Here is a 21,792-nt window from a genome sequence, read left to right on the forward strand (position 1 = left end):
CCTTTCACAATTGTTGTCTTTAATAATTAATTAATAAATATATTTATATCTCCCTTTTAATAGAGTTTACATAAATATTCTTCATTTATCTCCATTCTAACCAAAGAATCATATTATCCTTTATTTTCCTATCCCTCTAATGCTTAACTTTCTTTGAAAAAAATCATTAACTCCAACAAGCCATCTATTCAAAAACAAAAGCAAACACAATTAACTTCATAAATTTCCCTAAGGAAGTGGTAGGAAGCTCAAAAAGAAAAAACCACAAATACATAGACATGAATACAAAGAAACGTGCATGCATATCCTCAATGAGCGCCTAGTCAAAAGCTCTTAAATAGTCCCCACCAACGATGATTTGAAGATAAACACAGTGCAGCTTGATCTATAATGGGATCTAATGGAAATCAATATTTCTTGATTCTAGGAAGTTATTTTATGAATTTTCTCAATTTCAAAACTGAAATTTGGTTATTAATATCTCTTACAATAATATATGAATGTCATTCTTGTTTATGTTCAAACTTTGAAGTTAAAGAAAACAATTTTAAATAATCTCAAATTTATTAACCAAAAACATAATATCTTTGACATTGTATTATAATGCAAATAAGCAATGATGATGACATCATTGAGTAATGTAAAAATATTTTGCAAGACCATATGTATATGTGGAAGATTCACTTCCATCTAACCTGTTACTACAAATCATTTGTGTTCTATCAGGATGCTTGGGACTTCCTAACACTCCAATGACTAAGTTTTACTTGAGACTCCCAACACCAATTGATTGAGCATAGAGAAATTTGGGGGTGTCGTCTCGTTAAGCTCCAATTTCTTTTATCGTCTTATTAAGCTCTAGTGGCATTTCATTGGGTTCACTTCAAATGTTGTCCAACTTGAGTGTGGCCATGTATTTCATCAACATAAAGATACACAGCTTCAACTAAAAGATCCATCTTGCTTTATCTGAAAGATGCATGCAACTCGTAGTTTGCAGCTTACCATGAAACTCTATTAACTTGTTTTAGGCTTTTTTTTTTACAAATATGTATTTAATTCTTAATTATCGAATTATTCAACCAATGTTTGTTCAAAAGGGAAAGGATCCAATAGTTGAACACCCTAACTTTGTGCCTCTTATGTGGAAATTCCAAATCAATCCCATTTTTTTACAACAGCTTACTTAGCAAGTCCTCTACTTATAACTAAGGTTTCAGGGCCACATCAGCATACTTTTTGTTGAGGTGTCCAAAAAAAAGGTTAGACCAATAGTCGTGCAATAAGTCCTCTTTTGGTGAGTTGATGTAGCATCGCATGATTTGTGGTTTTTTAGATCTAAGGAATACATTATATTCAGTTATGGATATTAATCATTCTGGAAAAAAGTGTGTTACATATGCCAAGGTATTGCGAATTCATGCGGCAGCTGAAATCTGCAATACAGATAACCAAAATAAACCCAAAATAGTCAATGCATGAGGTGAATAGGATACGTAATAAAACAAAACTCACAATGCAACTGTAGTGCCATTTCCATTTCCATTCCTATTTGCAGCAGCAACATTCTCATTCAAATATGAAAAATCCTTGTAATCCAAATACTAGCCAAACAAATTACATGAATTAACTACTTTTTAGAGAAGACTGAATTTTGTAATGCATCCATTCCTAACAAACCCTTAAGCATAACAAACCCTTAAGCATAGAGGAGATTGAAAAATTAAAACCAGCTCATACAAGCTTAGCAATATATTTCATGAAAAATAAAGTAATAATCTCAGTATAGGTTCACATGAATTGATTTTCAGTTCCATCGATCTGAACAAAAGACAAACCACTTATTGTATTTCGGTTCCATAGATCAGAAAGTTTCCCAAATGCAAATTCAATCTTTTCACATGTACTCATCCAAAGAAATTAGTGGGCATGGTACCTCCACTACACATAAAGAACATTGATTGCCATTTGTCAATGAAAACATATTTGAAACTCATTCTCTTATTATCAGCGTATCAGAAACAAAGGACAGTGACTTTCAAATTAACAGCCATGATAGAGTCAAGAGAATTAGAGCTTTAAACAAAAAATTGAGCTAAAACTTGGACCAGCATTCTAGAGAAAGGATAAGAGCAGCAAGTAATTCGATGCCAAAGGAGTACTATCACTTTTAGCACCAGATAAATTATAATTGTCATCCATCATAGTGACCAGACTCAGTAAGCTGATTTCTGACACAACCTTGGACTTAGTGAAAAAAACTTGGCACAGACTCAGCATATTAAAAACAAAAGCATGATACATAAAGAATTTTTTTTCAAAGGAAACACATGTTTTTCTATGCAGTCTTCTCTGAATCAACTTACTAGACAGAAAAAGCTAATCAAATAATGCTATTGTGCTCACATATACATATATACAACAAAATGATGGATGTAAAAGCAGATTTGAGCTAATAGTTCATTTATTATGGCAAGCAGTAACTGCAATGGCATGTGGGAGTGGAAGGAGACAGGAGAGTGACAGAAGGTGAAAACAACAGAAGAGAGCAATGGCAATAACGAGTTTGGATTACATGAGGACATTGGTCAACATAAGGGAACCCAATCTAAGGCCAGCGGGGATGTCTCCAGTGGTCTTTGGCATGGACTTCTCTTATCCACAAAACCCCCTGCCCCAAAAGCTGTGCCTCAAGTGCTCATGAAAGAAGGTTTGACAGGTCATCTGCTGTTTAAGGAATGCACAAATATTGAAAATCCCTTCTACAGCCAGCAATTTTAGCAAGCATCATATCTTACAGATGCCACCTTAATCTTTCTCCTCACCTGATTGTTCAAAGTTTGGATGTGACAAAATTCAAAATTGTCAGATTCTCTAACCAATTAGCTCGGAAGCAAAATTAATCCCAATGCCCCTATTTCTTCCCCTCAAAAAAGTCAAAAATTCTGCCCCTTTTTTCCTGGGCAAGAGTGTGATTAGAGGAAGAACCTCTTGACTTTCAGGTTCCTGATGGCTGTATTGATACAACTTCATACAGCATCAGCAGCAGGTCTATTGTCTTTTGATGTTTTAAAATGCGTCCTCATTTTGTTTGCTGGACTATAATATTTTGAGCAATGTGGCACACCTTCCATGTTTTTTTCAGAAAACAGTTTCTTTCTTTTGCAGTTTCTTTCAGTTGAAAATTACAATTTTGGGCGGAAGATGGTCCATGGTTCATGGCTCTTTGGTCTCCTTTTTTCAACCCAGCAATTGCCACCATTTCCAATATTCTGATATGGCTGTGCAAGAATAATCTTCCTTTGGTCATGAGACACCTTGGATTGATTCAGAAGTTGATAGATCAAAGGTGGGTAGGAATGTGAAAATTGATTCTAAGTAGGATGACCCTAAGTGCAGGTTTGTGTGGATTTGCACCTAAATTAACACATACAAGCTAATCATTCATTCTATCAAAATCATTGTTCCACGGCTGTTGGGGACGGGGAGATGGGGGGATGTGGGGACGGGCTTCGGGGATGGGGGAACAAAGGGAAGAAGTTTCGGGGACGGGGGGACTTGGGCCTAGAGGGGGGAAAAACATTTTTGTGGAACACTGATCAAAATCCATTTTTTGGGCACATGAACCCAATTTTTGAACCATGAAGGGTTGCCACTAAGGTGCTTTTGGTGCAATGTTATTGGCCACAAAATCTCAAGGTGTTCTTCCCATGTTTCCCCAATTCATCAACCTACCTACCTAAAAAAATGGGTGAGGAAATCTGGCAATCCTAACAATGATTTTGTTTGGTGTAATGTTGTAACGTATTCACGCATCGCCCCATTGCAAATGGGGACCCCTGCTTTTTGCTTTCTAGCTTAGTTTTTTTATCTTAGTCTTTTAGGTTTGTGCTATTAATCTTTGCATTAAGGGGTTGCCAGAGAGCTTATTTGAATAGGATGCTCTCGTTAGGTTGAGATGAACCAATGGGTGGCCCAGGTCAGGGTCTCTTTGAAAACCCTCTTTAGGTCTGGCCTTGGTCTAGTTTTGAGGTTAAGCCTTGATTAGGATGATGAAGTAAAGATCAAGTGCAATCATGAAGGAGAGAATGGAGGGAGTTAAAGATTTCTTCACTTAGTTTGATGAAGTCCTTTTACTTCTAGGCTTTGATTGGTATGGAACTGACCTATTTGCCCTTAGAAAATGCCTAATGATCAAGTCTAGATTTGAAAGTTTGACGAGATGAAAAGAAATTTGAGCTAGAAGGCCAAATTCACTCCTGACCCTTCCAAAGGTACAAAGAGCAAATTCCTCCTAAACTCCCTTTGCCCTCCTAATTTGGATGAAATCCCACTCTATAATGATTAATTGAGAGAGATTGGCATGAATTCACCCTTGGGGATGCCTTTGGACAAACTTTGACTTGGTAATTTGGAGAGAAAGTCAAGAATTTGAGCATTATTGCAAAATTCGCTCTTGACCCTTCCAAAGGGATAGGAGCGAATTTCCTTAGACTCTTCTCTTGCCCCCAATTTGGATCATGAACCTTCTTCCCATGGTTTGAGTGAGAAAAAAAATGATCTATCCATGCCTTTGAAGGTGAGTTGACAGGAAGTTGAGCAAGGAAATGTGAAGAATTTGAGCTCTAAAGCCCAATTCACTCAGGACCCTTCCAAAAGGTCAAGAGCGAATTTTCTTAAAACACCTATTTGCTCCTTGTTTGGGTCAAAATCTTTGTTACTATGGAATGATCGAGGGAGGATTGATGTTACATGCCTTGAGAATGAATTCGAAACAAGATTGAATGATAAAGGTTAAGAATTTGAGCTAAAATGCTAAATTCGCTCCTGTACCTTCCAAAGGGACAGGAGCAAATTTCCTTAGATCTCCTCTCTTGGACCTAACTTAGATCAAAAATCTTGCTCCTATGCCTTGATTGAATGAAGATCGACCTATCTATGCCTTGTGAGTGAATTCAAACAAAGTTGGATGATGAAAATTGAGCCATGAAGCCAAATTCGCTCCTGACCCTTCGAATTTTCTTAGATTTCCCTCCTTGCACCTAGTTTGGACCATAAATCTTGCCCCCGTGACATAAATGAAAGAATATGTTAATGCTTTGAAATTGAATTGAAGAAGTTAAATACACTTGGAACATGAAGAAATTGAGAATTTGAGGCTTAAAGGTCAAATTCGCTCCTAAACCCTCCAAAGGGTCCAAAGCAAATTTTCTCAAAGGGTCATGTACCTTCCAAAGGTACCAAAGTGAAATCCTTGAGACCTAATTCTTCACCAAAGTCATTGAATGGTTGTCATTTTGAGCAATAGTGAGAGGAAATTGGCTTGAGTATGGAAAGAAAAGGATCGAAGTTCAAGTCTAAGACAAAGTTATGAGAAAAGAAGTGTGAATTGAGCCTAAAGGAGCAAATTCGCTCCTGACCCTTCCAAAGGGTCCAGAGCGAATTTCTTCAAGAGATCTTGTACCTTGCTCAAACCCTTGAACCAACCTATTCCTAAGCAATTTTAGAGGCAAATGACTTGATTTTGATGAGGAAAAGGTTGAGAGACAAAGTTCTATGAAGGAAGAATTGAGCAAAATGCCAAATTCGCTCCTGACCGTTCCAAAGGGTCCAGAGCGAATTTTCTTAGAGGGTCATGTACCTTCCAAAGGTACCCAAGCGAAATCTCTTCTAGGCCTTCCTGAGGGTCAAAATGATGATATCTTCGTATGAAAGAATTGGAATCTAAGGCTAAAATGATAAAAAGAAGGCAATAAGTGAATTTAGCTAGTAAAGAGGTTAATTCACTCATGTACCTCTCAAAGGGTCTAGAGCGAAAATTCCATTTAGGGCATGTCCTTGGAAAGGGTCCAGAGCGAGAATTTCATTATAGGTCATGTCCTTCCAAAGGGTCCAGAGCGAATTTTCATTATAGGTCCTGTCCTTACAAAGGGTCCAAAGCAAAATTGATCCTAGTGCCTTCTTGTTGATGGTTTGAAACTTTGAAGTGAGAAATACCATGTTAGGATGAATATATCATATGTGCTTGACACCATCTTTTGTTTGTTTTGTACAAGACCAAGTTGGAAGGACATTAGGCAAGGACAAGGATGGCCTCTTCAAACCTCATCATCATTAAGGACACCTTAAATGCATGGAAGGAGACCCAAGGTGCTGCTAGGGTGAAAGGTCTTCGAATGATCAACAATTACAAGCAATAGAGCAAGATATTCTCAAGTACCTCATTCTATCACATGGAGAAATCACAAGATGTCAGAGGAGAAGGAGTGACTTGACCATGACTTCCTATCACCACAACATGAAATCAAGAGGAGGCCTCATCAAACACAAAAGACTCAAGGAAAGGTACACCATTCATCAAGTACATCAAAGACGAAGGAGGATCAACCAAGGTCAATGGAAGGGTATGTTGAAGAAGCAAATAGTTTCAGAAGAGTTAATCAAAGTTAGCTTCTCATCATCATCACATTGAGTATCAAGAAATATTGCTCAACACAAATGCAAGACAAGGTGGCATCCTAGTCACTATTCCTCCAATTAGAAGGCTCCACATCAGATTGTCCAAATTCAATGTATCACGCTTATACACAAAGGCACAAACTTTGATGTACCTACCCCTGTTTCCTATTGGTTCTCATGCATTGAATGTAATTTTCTCATTAGCTAAAGGAGTTTGTTGTAACAAACCCTAATTAAGGTTTTCATCTTGAAATCCTAGCCATTGATTGTAAATTAATCAGAGCCATTGAAATGTAAAGAGCTCTCTATATAAAGCTCTGGCTCTTCATTTGTAAAGGTTAATGGTTGGTTAATAGTTAATAGTCAGAAAATAGCTAATGGTGAGTTAATAGTCAATAGATAGTCTAAAGAGAATAAAGTAGCAATTAGAGTAGAGTAGGAAGAGAAGGCAAGACATTGTTGCCTTAATTGCAAAAGACTCCATTTTCATTGAAGATATGGTGAAATATGTTGTTTCTTTGCAATGTGCATGGTTTCTTGTTGAATCTTCATATTAGATGGTAGATAATTAGATTGAATAAGGAAAATTGTTGAATACACTCGTGTGGAATCTGCCTAGTCCATACCACTAGCCTCTTATTGATTGTAAGTGCGCCCTGCATGGTCAACTGGCATTGAATGAGCTTAATCTCGAATTGTTATACGTACATTGTTCATGCAATAACTTGAATGGTGATCAGTGTCTGATGGTTTAACGATTTGAACATATGTGAAGCGTCCATTAGAAGATTGCACTGAGCTGGTGTCAAATTGTTCAGTTTGATGGTGAGACCTAGCCTAGTAGGACTCCACCTAGTCGTTCATCTATATTCTTACATTCTAGGTCTTAGATTAGACTCTCTAAACCCTACACCTTTTGCTATTTCTTTATTCTCCCGATGAGTAGATAGGACCTAAGTTCCAACATATCAAAGCTTTCAGACATACAAACGTAAGTCTCCTTGTGAATCCAGCATAATCACATCATACCACGAGCTTATCCACACGTAGAGACCCTACATATAAGAACCTTGGAGTCTTCTCGAATGATCCTTAAGCAAATCTTCAACATCCAAGAGATTTTGTTCAAGAGAGGATAAGATACCTTGGTATTTTGTTCTGTGTTTGCATGTGCATAAAAAACACATCAACATGTAACCATGTACAAGTTTTCACACAATTGAAGTCTACACTATCTCAAAACACAAATCGAAATAGGAGGCTACAAGAGCTGCCCGTGCCTTCAACAATCTTAAACCATGAGGGTTCCTCTTGCATCCAGCCCCATTCAGAGTTTTATAATAAAGCTCATCATTGCATGGGTCAAAATTGGTGACGTTGAAGAGTTTTAACACCATGTGAAGCAAATATTAGATGATGAGGCTCATTTCCTCCAAAAATGTAAGATCCCGTTTTTTATTTACCTTAAAGTTTGCCCTAGAATCACAGTTGCAATAAAGTAAGAGATGGGTTAGGTTTAGGGTTATATCTTTACCAAGTAAAATATCTCTTTTAAGTTTTAAACAATATAAGCCTCGATTTAGATCCTGCAACCATAACCAAGGAAACATATATAGATACTTCTTCAATTAAGGTTAGATAATAACATGTAATAATCTCAAATCAATATATAGACAATATCTATATCACTCTCTACTATTCAAACACGTTAGTGTTTGGAGGAAGAAGCATGATAGGTCCTCCCGAAGCCATCCCTGCATTAAGCCCAAGAGCAGACACTTGCCCTCTTGGCCCATGTGGCGGGCAACATGGACATCCACTCGGGGTGGTTTACCTAGTGGGGTGCTTGTACCTGCTTTCCCTAGCCATGCCTCATCCCCTAAGGTCAATAATCAATCATTGTAGAGTCGGAGAGGAGATTGTAATAGGAGGCCTCTTAATTGTCCTATCTAAGCCCAAGAGCCGATCTTTGCCCTCTTGGCCCCAGTGGCAGGCAACACAGGTATCCACCCAAGGTGACCTACTTAGATGGCAATCTCACCCCTCTACCTTACACCTCCTTCCTTCCCTACATGATGGGGGTTTACTACAGATTCATTAACTGTCATATGCATTTTAGATCCAATTATATATATATATACACACACACATTCCACCTTACACCTCCTTCCTTCCCTACATGATGGGGGTTTACAACAGATTCGTTAACTGCCATATGCATTTTAGATCCAATCATATATGTATACATATATATATATAAGAGATAAATATTGACAAACAATGCATAGGCTAAATATTGACAAGCAATGCATAGGCTATATATATATATCACAAGAGCAATTATAGCAATGCATAGGCTATATATATATCACAAGAGCAATTATTAAGATTATTAGATGCTTGTTATAACAGATCTGAAATGGTTAGAGGTCTGCTGCTGTTCACACATCTGATCTGGGTGTATCTTCTTAATCCATTGTCGTAATTGCTCTATTCCTTATTTTCTTGCTTTTATATCATCCAAGGAGGACTTCATTGGATACACCTGATCACAAAGGAGGTAACTCTTGTTAGATACATGCCTTTTCATTATGTATGCATGGTTGCTTCTTTTCCATAATCTTAATCACTGCGTATTTTCTTTTTATTAAATTGTTAGCTTTCTAACAAACTCTATCGCTGCCCTTTTTCCTAAACATGTTCGCTGCTTTTTCCTGCACATATTTTGTCTTATATTAATTCCATCCCATATGTTTTTTGTCTTATATGACTTGCCTTCTATTGCCATTTTTTTCCATTTAATCACTGCTCTATAAGAAATGAATTGCTGCTTTTTATAAAGGTAATTACTCCTCTGTAATTCGTTGCCATTAAATATAATCGTTGTTTATTATATGATAATTGCTGCTCACAGCTTCTGCTCCTTAATGATTATGATAATTTCAATCTGAGCAAACATATCTTTCAAATCTGTATTGAAGATTTACTTTGTGAAAAGGCCTTTGTAAAAGCAGACTGTATGTAGTTGCAACTAAATATGAAGGGACCCCTAATATCTTCCATTTTGTCCATGCAGCTTAGACAAAAACCATTATATTTGTTTTCTGTTTACGTGAGGACATGATAATTTGCCCTTCCCAAGATTGCTTGTCCTCAAGCAATAGTGAAATTGTCATGGAACAGTTTAACATATGCAACTTCTAACTCTCTTGGAATCGTTTTACTAAAGATCTATTTTCCAATTCAACTTCTGATATTATCATAAGTTTGAACCAGAATATATGTAATATGCAGTTTAGTTTGGTCTGATTTTTTTAAAACTTTTTTACTAATTTACAACTGAAGCATTCTGTCAAACAGTTTTCTTGCTAACAATACTAAGGGGTTTTCAGTCTTGCAGCAATAAAAGATTAATGATGTTCGTTTGTATGAGCCTATAGAGCAATTTGCAGTTAAAGGAAAACATAACAGGGAAGCACTAAACAACTTCAAGAGAATTTGAAACCCATCCTTTCTATTATTATCAGTTTATAACATGTTCCAGAACAATAAACCTAACCTTAGTGCTGTCAGCCTTAAACAATATTCATCAGTTTAACCCATATCATTGCAGCTTCAGCAGCTCAATGGAAAAACGTTGGAAAGTCCTTGCTTGTACCACCATTTGGTTTGGACGGTCAAGAGACCTGTACAGAAGTTTGGTTACCACTCAACGTCCCTGGCACGTGTTCAGCTAACAAGCTTCCCACTCTTGCAGCTCCTCAACAGCAGACTTATTTGCTGTTTGTCAGTCCCAGCCACCACATGATTTCCCAGCAATCATAAACTCAGCCTGTATGAAGAGGATGATGCTACAGTGAACAGCAGCAGCTCACAAGCAAGGCTACAGCAGGTACGGCCCTCTGTAGATGACTCAGCCCCAAAACATGATTCAGCTCCTTCGAAGTTCAACGTTCCAGCTCGAGATTGATATGGCCAGCTAGCAAATGTGTCTCTGTCACCCAGCTCTTTCTATTCCTCGAGTCAACCCTTCAAACATGTACCCATATGCTAATAAATAACCAAAATGAAACATACAACTATGATGTGTAAAAAGATTTTACCAGTCTCACCGGCACTACCTGAATCTCCACAATGTATCTCCCAACAGCATAGAGATTGTTGACCATGAGGGATTTCGTCCTAAACCTTTGAAGATTAACTTTCCAAACAATCCTTAAATTTACAAATCCAACCAAGCATGCCAAATGAGCTTCACTAGTTTGCTTTTATAACAATCTCAAGGGGCTTCACTCTTTCCATCAGTCAATGTGGGATAAATAAAAGTCACTTTTTAGTTTTCCCAATGTGGTGTACAAAATAATAAAGGCCCCATTCACTTCTTTAAAATAAAACGTCTTTACTTTATAATTGGCCCTTTAATAATAAATATAAATTGAAAGTTAAATCTTTTAATTTAACTTTATTAAAATAAAACTTTATCGTTATTTCATTTAAACCCACTGAGCTATATGAAAACTAAGTTGATCATCAAAACAGAATCCACCGACTATCCTCAAAATTGTTAGCCTACCAGATGACTTTGTCGGTGGTCATAATTGACTCACTAAAAATAGTGAGTGTCTAGAAACCACACTAAATCACCTTGAAATTCCTTGAAACTGAAACTGTCTAGACCAAATGTCCTCAAGATCCCTAAGATGTCCTGGTTAGCCTACAGGACCATAGCAAAATAGGCTAACGACAGAATTTATATAACATGCTAGAAAGGGACATTGCAATATATATATTGCCTTTGATTTGAAGTGCACTCTCAACATATCCAAGAATTGGAAATTTGTAAGATTAATAAATTTAAGGCGAGTTTTCTCTCATCCTTTGAGAAAAGGAACAAGGTCATTTTGTAATTGCATGGCATCAATCATATTTGCAAGAAACTAGAGGATTGGCCCTATACTTGTGCAATGCCATGGTATTTCTTTGTGCGAGCTTTTCATATATTAAGATGAAGATTAGAAGCATGACACACATCTATGGTCTTAAGCATAAGGTTTGGAGATGGTTTTGGGCACTATCTTCTTTGTTTCAAAACCTTGCTTGAGCACTCTGATAAATAGTTTACTTTATGTTATCTTTAAGAAATGTTATCGTGGTATGGTAATCTGAATTGTAGAGTGGTGATCTTGTTCGCTCGGCACTTCGAAAAGCGCAACTTGACTAAAACTTTTTATTAATTTGACAACCTAGTTACATTTGGTATAAGACTAAAATCGATGGTAGAATTTAGGAACTAAGGAAGCTTGATACCTAAATACAATTGATAAGGTTTGCAGGGTTTTCAATTTTTCCATGCATTCCCTTTACAACAGTAATTTTATTGTTTAATTCAACTCCACCAAGAATTACATATTTTCAACCCTTCGATTGATTCAGCTCCCTTAGCGACCCTCTCTTGCTTCAAGAATTTTGCAGAATTCAAAGATGATCACCAGTGTTCCACGGAAACACGTCTCCCTCCTTGGGCCCACGTCTCCGAGATGGGGACGTCTCCGAGACTAGGAGACGGGGATGTGGCATCCCCCACCGTCCTGCCACTACCGTCGGAGACAAGGAGGTGTCTCGGCGTCTCCAAGGAGTCTTGGAGACGTCTCGGTGTCTCTTGAGGGCCGAGGAGACATGCAGAAGTCTCTCGTCCGAGCAAACAAACAAGTGTCAAAAAAAAAAAAAATTAAAATAATTTTGAAAGATTTTTTTGGGTTGGGGGATTAACCTAATTTGACGTGGGCCACACCCATGCTCCCTATGCATTACGAAACCCCTAAAATTAGTTATTTCACTCAAATTTCTACTTCTGATTTTTTTTATCAGCGGGGTTAAGAGGAGAAAAAACTCAAAAAACAGTGATTGAAGGAGTGAAAAGAGTGAATGCGAGTGTAAGAGGAGTGAAAAGGAGCAAGAAGAAGAGGAGGAAGAGGATTCTACAACATTTTGGAGAGAATTTTCAAGCAAAAGGTAGGTTATTTCTTGTTTTTTGTTTGTTTCATTTTCTGATTTTCAATTTTTAAAATTTTTTGGTTGTTTAAACTTGTTTTTTCTTTGTTTCATTTCAAAATCTGAATTGATGTTGAATCTTGAGGGCAAAATGATGAATGAACCATTCATCATTTTGCCCTCAAGATTCAACATCAAATTTTAAATTTTGTTTACAAAATTGAAATTTGTTAAACTAGGCTAAAACTACATGCTTATTGAATTTATATTTAATTTGTGAAATGTTGTGTCACTATCACAATGAGCTCTCATGACATGAGTGAAGATGAGATGGAAATCGATTCTCATAATGCAAATGATTCAGATTATGAACCTGAGGCTAAGGGGGGTGACCATGGGGCTGATCCTGGAGTCCAATCTAGTTCCATGGCAAGTGCACCAGCTAGTACAGGTTGCCCTTCAAGTTATTGGCATAGTATGCTAGGGGTCCTTATGATCCTAAATCTCCTCTAAATAAGTTTGCTTCAAAAATACAAGGCACATCAAGTACAAGTGGGGGAACAAGGAAGTGGCAATGCAACATTTGTGGTCTTACATGGTTTGGTAGCATCACTAGTGTGAATGCACACTTCTTTTTTGGGGGAGGAAAAGGTGTGGATCCATGTCGCTTTTTGGAAGAAGCTAAAAACATAGAATACAAAATTGAGATCAACAAGCTTTGAGGCATTCCAGATAACAGTGCAGTTGCAGTCCCTACTACTTTGTCTACTAGAGCAGCCCTTCAGCAGAGCCAACAAGTGCAACATACTTCTCAGACATTGCAGACGAGAGGAGTGATGTCTAGACCTTCATCCACTTCCACTTCTAGTGCCATGGCCCAATCACGAGAGGCTAAGGGGACAAGGAACGCAAGATGCAAAGTAACCCCATAGCTGACTTGTTTAATGTGCAACTAAAGGATGATATAGATGATTCCATTGGCAGGTTCTTCTTTGCCAATGGCATCCCATTTCATATGTAGCTCGGTCTCCTTATTATAGGGGGATAATGTCGATGGTGGTGAAGGGAGGACCATCATATATGCCACCAAGTGAGACCAAATTGAGGACCATGATCTTGGATAAGAGCTATTCCAAGATCAATGTTTTGATGGAGAAGATGAAGGCATGTTGGGTGGCCTCTCGATGCAACATAGTTATGGATGGGTGGACGGACATTAGCCATCGTCCACTCATCAACATCATGGTCACATGTGCAGAGGACACATACTTTCTTAGAGCAATTGATTGTATGGGGTATTGCAAAAATGTTGATTTTCAGTCTGAGGTCCTCAAGGAGGCTATTGAGGAGGTTGGGCCACAAAATGTGGTCCAAGTAGTTACAGATGCAGCCCATAAGTGTAGAGCAGCAAGGAAACTTATCAAGGCAGCCTATAGACATATTTGGTGCACTCCATGTTGTGTGCATGCCATGAACAATGTACTCAAGGACATAGGGAAGATTGACTGGATTAGAGGAGTGGTCAGTGATGCGAGAGATGTACAGATGTTTATCTACAACCACCGCACTTCACATGCGCTCTTCAAGACCTTCTGGAAGGAGTTCTTGAAACCACTTGAGACCAGATATGCATCCTATTTTATTCTCTTGGAGAGAATGATTGAGTTGCAAGAGGCATTGCAACTCATGGTTATGACAATAGAATCGAATAGGTGGGCTGAGGCCAAGAGAGAACAAGGGGGAAGGGTGAAGGAGATAGCGAAGAGCAATGTGTTTTTGACTGATGCAAAATACATTGTCTCCATCATTGCTCCAATTTTCCAGATCATCAGATATGGGGATGGGGATGCACCTAACCTTGGAAAGGTGTATAAGTGCATCAATTATATGCTTGACCAGATGAGAACTGTTGTGCGAGTGAAGGACCCCACTTTAGCATTCTACAATGAGCACATTCAACCAATCACTCAACACAGATGGAACAAGCTCAACACTCCCTTGCAGATGGCTACCTATGCCTTGAATCCTAAGTGGTATAAGGGTAGGTTGGGTAGAGTTACACCAATTCAGCATGATGAGGTGAAGGCAGAGTTCTTTAGGTGCATAGAGAAGATGTATGATTATAGAGATGTTGGCATAATCTGCATTGAGTGGACAAAATTTGTCACTCTTAGGGGTTATTTAGACACGGCAAAGATAGATATAGAAGCTATGGCACAGGAGGACCCACTTTTGTGGTGGAATTATCATGGTCAAAAATCTTTGACTACCACTCTAGCTATCTGTATGCTATCCCAGGTTTCTAGTTCTTCAATTGTTGAGAGGAATTGGTCTACATATAGCTTCATCCACTCTCTTAAGAGAAACAGACTTGCCTCTAAGAGAGTAGAGAAGCTTGTAGTTGTACATAGTGCTTTGCGTCTCATTGACCGCAAGACACTTGTGTACAAAGAGAGTCCAACGGCACAATAGGATGTAAAGCCAGAGGAGCTATCACCAGTTGATTAGGATGATCCTACCACTTCAGATGCAGGGCTGGTTGTTGTTAGTTTGAGGGATCTTGACTGTGGGGAGTTCAGCAGTTTCAATGATGAGGAGTATGCACATGATTAGAGGCCTCCATTCACTACATTTTGAGTTTTGACATTTTGACATTTTATCTTTTGTAATGCTATTACTATTTGCTACTAATTGTAATGATGTATCATGTAATCATCTTTACTGATTGTAATGATGCTTTTCATACAAACATTGGAGTACAAAGTCTTTAAAGATGATGTTTTTCATACAAACATTGGAGTGCAAAGTCTTTTCATACAAACATTGGAGTACTTGAGGTGGAGTACAAAGTCTTTACTGATTGTAATGATGCTTTTCATACAAACATTTGTCTTTACTCCAATTGCTTATATGAAGGTGGTGTTGAATCTCATTTGCTGCTTGGCAATTGTTTTTTCCCATAGGCATCCATTTTCTTACAGAAAAGATAATGTATTGTAGTAAATGTTAACAGAAATCAACTTCTTCTCGATGCTAATTGAAAATCTTTGTGCATGATGGAAATAATTTGTATAATAGCGTTTACTGACATTCATTTTTGTCTGCCTCCAATTTTTTCTCGCCAAAAAACTTTATGAAAAACAAACCATAATAAAAAAATAAAAAAAAGTTTGTCAATGTGATTATGTCTAATTCATGTGCAATTGAAACATAATCTGCAACTGAGACTCCCACCATCTGGCCTTACACTCAAATAATATAAGAATATATATTATTTGTGAAAAAACAATACAATCAACCTTCCATTGTTTTGGTTTCAACAAAGAGAAATAGAATCACCTTTTCAATTATGTAACATGTTCCCTGTAAATTTTGTATTAAATCTACCTTGGTATATAAATTTTATTTCTAAAACTGATATTGGGTTAAATGATTCCTGTAAATTTTGTATTTAATCTGATTGGTATATGAAAATATTTCCAAAACTGATATTGGTAACTAGACTTATGTAGGCCAATGGGATAAACTCCAGTTTCAAATCCGTTAGCTTGGTATTTCAGTGTAGAGTCAAGTAATATACTACGTCAAACTCTGGGAACAGTAAACCTCAGCTGAGGAGACCATGTGTAGAATAGATATCATTAATAGTGATATCTGGGGGCAGTGTACCTCAACTGAGGAGATCAGGTGCAGAATAGATACAATCGATAGTGACATCCAAGCCGAAGGTTATAAAGGGAACAACTCACTAACCAAAAAAAAATTCCCATTCGAATATGATCGAGGATTTTAAATCTATCCCAGTAACAAGACAGTTTTTATTGAATTCTACCAATCAATAATATCAAAAACTAGAAATCAGAGCACATTAAAGCTTTAAGAAATGAAATTTATTAACAGTCTCAACCATGGCCAAAATAAATGAATCGATTTTACACTGCCAAATTTTCCGATTTAAAACTGATTTTGGTGGTTGAAATTTTCTATATCCATACCGTGTTTGTTCTAGCCCTGAGGTGCACATAACTCCTCAGATGCTCCAAGGGCAAGTAGGTCTTGGCAATTGGGTACTTTCTGGGATCCACAGTACCCACTCCCAGAACCTTTGTAAGTTTTAATTCCACCTTCTGCTCTTTCCCGTCAGGCGGCTGCGTCAGCTCACCTTCCAACATTACACAGGTCCCTGTTGGTGTAAGCTGACCCAAAGGAAAAATCTCCCCATTTACCAACACCTGAAGATTAGCAAAGCAAAACCCATCATTCACTTGGATAAAAGTAATACCTCCGTGCGCTCTGGATGTCCTGACCCATCCACCTACCACAACACTTTGTCCAGACAGGCCCTGCTCCCCATCCGGACGTTTTATTATGGATTTAATCAGCACCCTTCTCGAATACTTTGCCTGTGCAACTTCAGAGGCAACACCCATGTTCTCCATGGCACTTGTGAGGGATTCTTCAGTGGCCATGAACAACAACAACAAACAACCTGTCATGCCAACACACGCCCCCCGATTGATTATCGCTCACGATTGCTTCGAAGCCATGCAAAATTTTGTTCTTTATTTACATAAATTATATATAATATTAGTTAGCCCGTGTACATAATAACTTAAAAATAGTAAAATCCAGATTTCTCCAATGCATGTCTGGGGTTATTATGATTTTGACGCTGCCGTTACTGGGCGACTGTCAGATAAATGGAGGTCTTAAATGAAATTAAGGGCAAAAGCAATCCAATTCCCGCCGAAAGCAATTACACTTTATATTCTTTTCTTTTCTTTTTTATCCTATGCAGGTAGAGGAGCGCGCTAGGGTTTTGCAGGTAAAACAGAGCAGATGAAGCATGAGGCAAAGTCGTTTCACCGGGTGGGGTCGCGGCTATTGGACTGGTCATGGTGAGCAGTAGCATCATGCTATACTATTCACTTTTATTATGCAATGCGATGTCTGCGGAGGATTCAGAGCACGTTCAGCAGCGAGTATGGCAATAATCAACACCACGCCATCGCTTCAGCTCTCCCTCTCGTTCCCTTCAGACCTTACAATTTTGGCTACTTTTAGTTTTCAATTCCTTCATAACTAGCATTTGCCAGCTGATAGCTGACAGGACATTAAAGGTAAATTTTAAATTTAAATGAACTAGTATATTTATATTCTTTAAAAAATATCCACATTCTTTTGTTCTCATTAAAGAAGTAAAGTTTCATATATTTACAAGTGGCAATGATTCTATTTTATTCAAAATAATAAAATAATATTTATAGAGAAATTGATACATGCATGCATTTACTTTTCATCTACACATCAAATTTATTCAAAACCAATTTTTTGTTTATAGATATTTGTATGTCATTATAGATGCCTCTAAAATGAACAATTTTAAAACAAAATATATTGAATACACATGAACTCATATATATGACATAAGTAGTTTACAAAGAGGACACTAGGATAGAAAAAAAAATGTATATAAAGGGATATAATATTATTTGGTAAATATGTTCAAATTTATTTGAAATATACAAAGAAATACATAAATTTACAATTACATTTAAATAATTTATCTACACAATAAGAATTTGGCATTGTCCTCTTGTGTAGATTTTAAAATTCTTTTCTTTTCATTTCATTTGAATATTTTTAAGCATTTTTTTAAAATAATGAATACCTAAAATGAATTTGAATTACTTAACTATTATCACATTGTTTGCATGTCGTGACATTAATAATGAAGATTAATACACTATAACATAACAAATACAAAAATTTAATATTTAATTATAATTATGATTAATTTGTAAAACTTAAAACAAAATAAAATTAATACAATTTCAAATTAGAAAATAACAATAATGACTTCACATGATAACTAAATTATTCTATTCAAACTCCTAACAAATCTATACAACAAACAAAAGGTTTCCTTAGACACATATTTCAGAAACAACATAATTCAAGCTTCCTACAAATTACTCAATTCCCACTTGAAGTAATCATTTGTAATCTTTGCAATGACATTAAACTTTTCTATAAATATTAACCAACCAAATGTCCTTTATCACATGAAATTAAATTCAAAATTAATGAATTCGATGTATTAGACAATTGATTTTCAAACCAAGCACCAAACAATTACATAATTTCATGTATGTAAAACAAAGGTTTTCCTTTTTTTTAATTTTTGTATATTTTGTATATTCTTTTTATTAAAATAGCTTAAAAGTTACAAACAACAAATTATTACTTCATAATCATAGATACAAAAAGTAACATACAAGCTATAGATACAAAAAGTAACATACAAGCTATTGAACATTACAAAATAGTGCATAAGAAATATGACCATCAAATTATAGCTCTCTAATTATTCCTTTTATTCAGAAGATAATACATGACAACACTATTCTAAAAAGGAGTTTCAATTCCTTTAGAAACATAGATCCTCTTTTCGATGCTTTTATTGAATCACATAATTATCACATTTTCCACCAAAGAAACTCAAGTATTTTTGTTGAGTTCGTGGAACCAAAGAAATTATATCGGTAGTTAAGAAGGGCAAATTTAGTCTCCGTGTTTGCATAATGGGAGAGCTCGCAACATAGATCACTAGTACTCCTTTACTAAAAACCCTTTATCAATAAGATTAATATTAATATTAATAAAACTCATCGTTTAGGAAGGGACAAGAAAACCAGACTTTTTGTGCAATGAAGAACAAGAAGCATTTTGTTCACAACGAAAGAGATTGGGGGCGCAACAAATGGGGGTATGTTGCTATACATTCTAGCCCTCGAGTGGATTTCAAAACTATAGAAAAGAAGTTTTGGAGGCCAAAGACAAATAGGGTTGGACAATGGGTTAATAAGATATGTCAAATCCCGGAGACTAAAACGGTGGTTGATCTCCTCATGAACAACTATGAATGGAAGGTATATGTACAATTTTTTAAAAGCCAAGCTTTTTTTATGAAGTGGAATGGTGAATGGCCGACTTTTTCTAGAGTTAGAGCATGGGTAGATGCCAACTGGGGTGAGGCTTGTGTTCTGAAAACCCTCCCAAATGGGTCTTATTTAGTTATCAGCCCCAGTGAGCATGATAAGGAATGGATCCTGAATAGTGGTCCATTCCTTGAGGGGGGCAAGGGGTTTTTAATCAAAGATTGGCGACCGAACTTTGACCCTAAGAAGGAAGAGATTGATTTGGTCCCCTTGTGGATTCGTTTGTATAATATGTTGCATGAATATTGGGACATTGAAACTGTTAAGTTAATAGGAGATAAGCTAGGAGGGTTTCTAAAGGTGAACGAAGCAGTTGAAAGTGTTAAATATAGTACGTATGCCAAAATTTGTATACAATGGCAAGCTTTACATCCTCTTCCTCAATTTGTAGGGTTGAAGACGAGTGAAGGTGTTTGGAAGCAATCTATTGAAGTAGAAGATATGTTTGATGTTTGTGTAGTATGCAAAAAGAAAGGGCATTCAGAGACAGGATGTCAAAGTAGAGTGAAAGGGAAAAATCCATATCAAAATTGGCTTCAAGATCTGATAGTGGAAATGATTGAAAATAATGGTGGAGATGGTAATGATGGAATTTGTATCCAAAAAGAAGACAGAAGTAACCAAGTGATAGAGCATAATGGTATGGAGAATGACACCGATAAAAATACCAAGTCAGCAGGACTGGATACAAGAGGTCAAGAATCTTTCTCAAAAGAAGGTAATGTTGTGTAGGATATCAACACAGAAATGGCTAAGGACTCTAATATCTTGAAGGATCCGGAAAACCCAGAAATGCTTGAGCCTAATTTGGATTCTACAGGAGAAGAGGGTCTTATACTTAAAGCACCAAAGGAGGAAAGGATACAAATCCAGATGCCAGTTGAGTTGATGTGCGATTCGACACCCCACATTGAAGAGATTCCCTTTGAAGAAAATTTTAGAGACTGTCCACGGGTAGATGGTGTAGACAACTCTCTCCACAATAGGGGCGCTAACCCTAATGAGTCTTTCATTGAGGCTTTTAACATTACAAATTCCAAGATGAGATTGGAAGAAGCAGAGGGTCGGGCTAACAAGGGTATGGAGGATGATGATGATGGTATCTTTAAGGATATACAAATTTCCCCCACTAGAACCTTAAATTTTGTAGATGAGGACAGTAGGGATTTAGACTCTTTGGAAAAAAGGAAGGTATAGACATGCAAGAGTCTGAGGATGAAATCAACAATATTGACAATTTTAGGATGTAGGAGGACATGGGATGTTTGGAAAAGAGAAGTTTGAACCAAACTAGCTCAAAAATCTCCAAACCAAAAATAGGAGAGAAACACTCCAGAGGTGCAAAATCGACCAGGGAATGGCTTGAGATGGCAGGGATAGCCAGGGGGCAAACCAAACTAAGATCGGGAAGAGTTTATGACTCTTCCTAGCGGCAATGAGGTGCCTTTCGTGGAATGTCAGGGGTTGCAATGCCCTTGACAAGCGATGACTAATCAAAAGATGTTTTGATCAGGTACGACCAGATATTGTTTTGCTTTACGAGACTAAGTTGAAGGGTGAAGATCTACAGTCTTTTCGAGTGTGTTTTCACAAATGACAAGATGTTTTTTCAGAAGCTTGTGGGGCGTCGGGTGGTTTGGGTATTCTTTGGAATGAGGATACTATGAATATTGAAGCTGTGTGAATGGAGAAACATTGGCAATGGGTGTGTTTTCTCAAAAGCGTTACAAAGTAACTTTGATTTATTCAATGTATATGGGCCTATCAACATACTAGATAAAATGAGATTACGGGAACAACTGAGTTCCATTCTTGTAAATTTGGGTGATCATTTATGTGTTCTGGGGGGATTTTAATGCTACTCTATCTCCTATGGAGAAAAAAGGTGGGAGTTGTCATTTTAATCAAGTACGACAAGATTTTGGTGATTTCTTTGTGGGTTGTGGTCTGGTGGAAGTTAAATTCAAAAAAGGGGAATTTGCATGGACTAATAGGAGGACAGGCTTTTCCAACATTGCTGAAAAATTGGATCACTTTTTTCTTGCGAGCAACTGGTTGTCAAAATCATGGATTACAAAAGCCTCAATCTTGACCATTCATGGCTCAGATCACTATCCAATTTGTTTACTCATCCAAGACGATTTTGCTCCAAAGCGATGTCCGTTCAAATTTGAAATGATGTGGTTCAGAGATGACGGTGTTCGGGACCTGGTAGAGGACATCTATTTCAATTCTCCAACCTGGAATGGTAATCATGCTTTTGTTTTTTATAAAAAGTTACAATTCTTAAAGGAGTCTTTAAAAAAGTGGAATAGGGAAAGTTTAAAAAATGTATTTGTCG

General features: G+C 37.1%; 1 protein-coding gene and 1 long non-coding RNA gene across 4 annotated transcripts; both read right to left on the reverse strand.

Moving 5' to 3' along the window:
* Window positions 1-621: 621 nt before the first annotated feature.
* On the reverse strand, window positions 622-17,496 carry LOC131039434 (asparagine--tRNA ligase, cytoplasmic 1). 3 transcript variants are annotated; one of them, XR_009104629.2, is made up of 3 exons: window positions 16,733-17,496; window positions 16,446-16,646; window positions 622-1,436 (listed from the first exon to the last, which is right to left on the reverse strand). XR_009104629.2 is itself a non-coding variant. In XM_057972205.2 (3 exons), exons 1-3 carry the CDS (start codon window positions 16,944-16,946, stop codon window positions 1,419-1,421), a joined length of 399 nt encoding a protein of 132 aa, XP_057828188.1. In that variant the 5' UTR covers window positions 16,947-17,496; the 3' UTR covers window positions 622-1,418. The 3 variants fall into 3 exon arrangements, 2 of the variants coding, with proteins under 2 accessions (XP_057828188.1, XP_057828187.1); XM_057972205.2 differs by having other exon boundaries at window positions 16,446-16,612; XM_057972204.2 differs by having other exon boundaries at window positions 16,446-17,496.
* On the reverse strand, window positions 9,954-10,912 carry LOC131039435 (uncharacterized). The gene is made up of 2 exons (XR_009104630.2): window positions 10,581-10,912; window positions 9,954-10,488 (listed from the first exon to the last, which is right to left on the reverse strand). It is a non-coding gene; the product is annotated as an uncharacterized LOC131039435 (long non-coding RNA).
* Window positions 17,497-21,792: the final 4,296 nt, after the last annotated feature.

The sequence above is a fragment of the Cryptomeria japonica genome, chromosome 10 (genome assembly GCF_030272615.1).
Source record: "Cryptomeria japonica chromosome 10, Sugi_1.0, whole genome shotgun sequence".
Classification (NCBI taxonomy): Eukaryota; Viridiplantae; Streptophyta; class Pinopsida; order Cupressales; family Cupressaceae; genus Cryptomeria; species Cryptomeria japonica.